Genomic DNA, 5,577 nt, shown 5'->3' with positions numbered 1-5,577 from the left:
CCATTGTGTTATATTTGCTTAATGGTTCTGCTAGCTGGTCGCTTATACTGATATAACTTTGCTAGTCGTCATCGACGTGTCTCGCTTTGATTCTAGATACATATATAACGCACATTATTGTATCGTCATTCTTTGATAATTTATGATATGATGAGTTCATACTCTGACTAACTGGACATTCATGTTTGCAGTCAAATTGCTCCACCCTCTCATTTCCCTTGCATTGTCCAAAATCTCTCTATATATAACACGCATATCACAGCAGGCATGCTTCACCAACAATCAAAGTTCACAAACAAAAGCCAATTTTCAACCATGAAAATGCTTAAATCCGTTCTCATCGTCTTCTTCTTGGTTTTCTTGAATGGGGCATTTTCTTCTCCTCCACCTGATCCCATCAAGTGCAAATCCGGCAACACAGATTGCACCATCACAAACGCCTACGGCACCTTCCCTGACCGGAGCACCTGCCGAGCATCCCGAGTGCTGTACCCAACCACCGAGCAAGAGCTTATTTCCATGGTGGCTTCAGCATCAAAATCCAACACCAAAGTGAAAGCAGCCACCAGACATTCCCACAGCATCCCCAAGCTTGCTTGCCCTGGAGGCCAAAATGGGATCATCATAAGCACCAAAAAGCTCAACCACGTCGTGAAGGTCGATGTGGAGAGCAGAAGGATGACGGTAGAGAGCGGCATTCTTGTGAGAGACCTGATAAATGAGGCGGCGAGGAATGGGTTGGCTCTGCCGCATACGCCGTACTGGTGGGGATTAACGGTGGCGGGACTGTTGGCGACGGGGGCTCATGGGAGCTCGCTGTGGGGAAAGGGAGGCGCGGTTCATGAGTATGTGGTGTCGATGAGGATTGTGACGCCTGCGACGGCTGAAGAAGGGTATGCCAAGGTGAGGAGCCTATCCGAGTCTGACGAAGAACTCAATGCCGCCAAGGTTTCCATTGGGGTTCTCGGGGTTGTTTCTCAGGTACTGCTTCCATTCCACGCTTATCATGCAACGAACTTTTAGTGCTCTTCACGCTGATCTTACCAATTAGTGTGATGAGGTGTGAATCATCCAAATTTAAAATGTTACTTTATATTTTAATTTTATTTTGATTAAAAAAATTTATAAAATTTTTTATTATCAATATGCTTTAAATTTAATTTAAGAGATTCAATTTAATATTAATAAAAATATAAAGTAATATTTTAAATTTAGATCATTCAAATTAAAATTCAAAGCCCAAATTTAGATCATACTTATTATATTAATATTTAGATATATATCAACACATATAACTCTCAATTATTAATATTTTAATAATTGATAAGTCTCAATTATTACAAAGAAGTAATATTTTAATTTGCAGGTAACCTTACAATTAGAACCATTGTTTAAAAGATCCATTACGTACGTGATGAAGAAGGATTCAAATTTGGGAGAGGAAGTGCTTAGATTTGGGAAAGAGCACGAGTTTGGTGACGTGTCGTGGTATCCTACGCAAAAGATGGCAGTGTACAGAATTGATGATCGAGTGCCCGTTGATAAATACGGAAATGGTCTCTACGATTCCATCGAATTTCGTCCCACTCCCTCTGCTCAATTAGCTAAAAGCAGAGTCACAGGTTAGTTAATTGCGTACCTTCCCTTTTCATTTTCCTACAGATTCGAGTCAAGCTGTACAAGGACTGGGGTTCATCAACAGCCCGAAGCCCGGTTTGAGTTTGATCTTGTCTTGCCTCAGGTTCAGTCTCTGAATCTAAGACCCGGTCTAACTCGGGGACCATCTGGTACAAGACTAGACCGGGTTGAACCGATTTCTGTCATAAGGGGTTGGGGGAAAAAAACGGTAGAACAATCCATAACTAGTTGAAGTCAAAGAGAGAAAAAAAAAAACAGATCAACCCAAACCCATATGCTTATCAGACTGGAATCCATCCCAAACCCACAACACGGTCGTTGAGACTGCAGACAGAAGAGGCAGCCACGTGAGGAAACAAGCTAGTTTTAAACTTTTAGTTTACCAACAAATGTTACTCTAATTAATAAAGGTTTGATCTATAAGTTATAAGGTTGTAAGTTTAAGTTTTATTACCGAGATGAAAATTTTATTGATGGACGGTATGTAAATATATTTGTAAACACTTTTTGAGCCTTGGCCTTGACAAACCTCAAAGCTTGACTTACTTAAATTTTTTTTTTTTGGTAAAAAAAAAATAGAGAGGAGTCGAGCAGCCACGAGCGCATTTTATACATATATAATAAAACCATTTGGTTGGGTTAGACCATTTGTTCCGATGCCTTCCAAACAGAGGAACTAACGAGAAGTCGAATTGTCTATAACAGAGGAACTTCAAGAAGCAACAAGGGATGCTAAAGGAAAATGCGTGGATGCAGAGTCAGTGACTATGACGGATTTTACATCTGCTTATGGTTTGACTAACAACGGTAATCATTCTTTTTCTCACTTTCTGCTCACACATTTTGACAAACACCTTCATGAATATTTTTTGGTCCGCCCCGACTTGATTCAACCGACATTAATATCATAACTTACTAGTTTCTGTATGCATAAATAGGTACAATCTTTACTGGGTACCCCGTGATTGGACAGAACAATCGCATGCAGTCGAGTGGGACATGCCTAGATAGTAAAGAAGACGCATTGCTCACCATATGCCCCTTTGATTCCAGACTCAAACTTCGGTTCTTTCATGAAACAGCCTTCACCATTTCCTTGTCCAATGTTCCAAGCTTCATTAAAGATGTGGAGAAGCTACTTGAATTAGAGCCACAGGCACTCTGTGGATTAGAGCTCTACGGTGGCTTCCTCATGCGCTATATCAAAGCTTCAAGTGCTTACCTGGGAAGAACAGAGGATTCTCTGGATTTTGATTTCCTCTACTATAAAAGCAAGGACCCGTTAAATCCTAGGCTTTTCGAGAACATTTTTGAGGAGATTGAGCAGATAGGGCTGTTCAAATATGGAGCGTTACCCCACTGGGGAAAGAATAGGAATGTAGCATTCAAGGGAGTGATCAAGAAGTATCCAAATGCTGACAAGTTTTTAAGTGTGAAAAGAAAGTATGACCCACAAGGGATTTTCTCTAACGAGTGGACAGATCAGATTCTAGGGTCAAAAGAAGGCGTAATGATATTGAAAGATGGGTGTGCTCTTGAAGGTTTGTGCATTTGCTCAGAAGATCGTCATTGTGCTCCAGCCAAGAAATATTATTGCAAGCCTGGCAAGGTTTATAAGGAAGCTAGAGTCTGCACTTTCGAAGTCTGAGACTGATGTAAAGGAAAAGCTTTGATGGAAGGATGCTTCAAATCAAAGGGCTTTTCATTGTGTGATATTTCATATTTGAGATATTTCTGATCATCTTTTGTTGTGGAATAATGCAATGTGGTTTCTAATATTGCGTGTTAATTCAATAAGAGAACTATACATGATTCTCTGTAATTTGCAATGCGACATAATTATTGCTTCTTTTTATGGTATTTTCTTAATTTTAGTCCCTAAATAAAAGTTGCAATTGCAACGTATAAAAAATAATGTAGGTTTTTTTTAAATGAAATTGTGAATGTGCTGCATTAGTCCTTAATATAAAACAAGGTTAACAAGTGCTGCATTTATTAAGCAATATTATTTATAACCTTGAAATTGGAAGAATGAGTGTAACTTTTCAATTTTTCTTTTCTTTGTAATTAATAATTATAATAAGTAATTCTTTAAAAATTCAAATGACAATAAATAAATAAATAATGGAGGTAAAAAATTAATTACTATGACCTCGTCTTATATTTAAAATCAAAGAAACTTTCAAACTTTATCTTATATTAAAAACTGAAGTAGTATTTCTCATTTTAAAATTTAAATAAACTCTGCAAATTTTTCAAGTACTTAAAAATATGAAAACTTTTTGTAATGAATTTATTATTAACATTAATACTATTGCGTGCTTTTTTTCATCCCATACTTATGATACACCCCAAAATTATAATTAGTGATGGAGCCAAGGCCTGGAGGCAAGACTGCAAAATAGTTTAATTTAAAATTTAATCATTATTTTAAAATAATAATTACACCAAGACTAAAATTACAATAATATAAATAGATTGATTATTATTTTCTTAAAAAAATTATATTAAACGGATTGATATGAACTTTTATGTAAATATATTCTTTATATTTTATTTTGATCATTAAAATATTATATGTTTAATAAGTTTGAGTTTAAATACTTTTATATAATCCAGAGGATACAAAGTATTAAAAGTAGGGTTGCAAAATTACAAACTTACATACCTTACATGCAAACTTTTCCAAAAGTGAGGGGTCGCTGTAATGTGATTCCGCCATTAATTATAATAATTATGTATGGGGTTAAAGATTATTTGACAGAAACCATAAAATTATGGATTATTTGAAATTGTCATTATTCATGTTCCCTAAAGCTTTAGCATGCTAGGACAGCTGCACAACAAGCAGACGTCTTGATTCTCGACCGAACCTCGTGGACGGGGAAGGTTTTGAATCTTAGACATGTTCCGTTCCGAACTTGAGGGGGAGTGTAGTGTGTGGAGTGATGAATTTAGTTCAAGATTGGATTATTTTGATTTAGTTCTAATTTTGTGTTATTGATTATGACACACAGTGTTTGTGTCTGTCGTTGAGCCTTCATGAGAGTTGGGCCCAGATAAGCCTATTAGCAGCAGGGCGTGAATTGATGTGTCCGTTGAACCCATCTTTTATGAAACAATAGAATGTTTATCATCAAAATTAAATGATAATTGAAACTTTGAATTGACAAGGAATGGTGCAGTGCAAAGCGATAAAGATAGACATTTAAAGGCAAATAAAGCTCCACACCTCATGAAAGTCCAAATTAAACGCATCATATCATGGATGGATATTACCCTGCTGGCTTTTGTGTTTTGTGGTTCATTGCTTCACATTGAACTACTTAGATACAGGTTCAAATGCTGGTAGACCCCAAAAAAAAAAAAAAGAATATTGAACTCAAGCTGTTTGATAAAAATGGATATTTTAGAAATTCAAAATCCATCGTATCAAAGATAAACGTTCCAGGAATATCCGTTCTCAATTCCGTTGTTTACCCTCCAGAATAATTCTTTTTAAAATAATTAAATTAATACGGCCAGGGACTTTGTACTTTTGTAGGCAAGAGGGTGTGCTTGCCAGCTTGTCAATGTCTTTTATTCTCTTTATATATATATATATATATATATATTTGTTGTTATTCATCTATTGGTGATTTAGTATCGATGACTTTTCTTTATATTTTATATTTGAGGAGACACAAACTCGAAACCTTGCCGGACTAAAAGATGGATTCGAATGATCAAGCTGACCATGAATGTTGTAGCTTGCTGTAACTTCAGGTAATAGAAAGTTTGACCTTTGTTAAAAATTCCTTCTTGCTTCTTTCTGGGGTGCTTTTCATGGTTAAAAATTATAATAATTTTTTTGGAATGCTTGTTAAAAATACCATGTAAGAGAGTGTATCATTTGTATCCTGCAAGGAAGAAAATAAGAATGATCTACTTCCGTCGACT

General features: G+C 36.2%; 1 protein-coding gene across 1 annotated transcript; it reads left to right on the top strand.

Annotated features, from left to right (window-relative positions):
- Window positions 1–266: 266 nt before the first annotated feature.
- On the top strand, window positions 267–3,460 carry LOC129290337 (probable L-gulonolactone oxidase 6). The gene is made up of 4 exons (XM_054927082.1): window positions 267–981; window positions 1,367–1,622; window positions 2,344–2,445; window positions 2,577–3,460. The coding sequence occupies exons 1-4, from the start codon at window positions 268–270 to the stop codon at window positions 3,284–3,286; spliced, it is 1,782 nt and encodes a 593-aa protein (XP_054783057.1). The 5' UTR covers window position 267; the 3' UTR covers window positions 3,287–3,460.
- The last annotated feature ends 2,117 nt before the right edge of the window (window positions 3,461–5,577 follow it).

The sequence above is a fragment of the Prosopis cineraria genome, unplaced genomic scaffold (genome assembly GCF_029017545.1).
Source record: "Prosopis cineraria cultivar Desert tree isolate PC_DT_omini unplaced genomic scaffold, ASM2901754v1 PC13, whole genome shotgun sequence".
NCBI classification, from domain to species: Eukaryota; Viridiplantae; Streptophyta; class Magnoliopsida; order Fabales; family Fabaceae; genus Prosopis; species Prosopis cineraria.
This window is presented reverse-complemented; position numbering and strand designations above follow the sequence as displayed.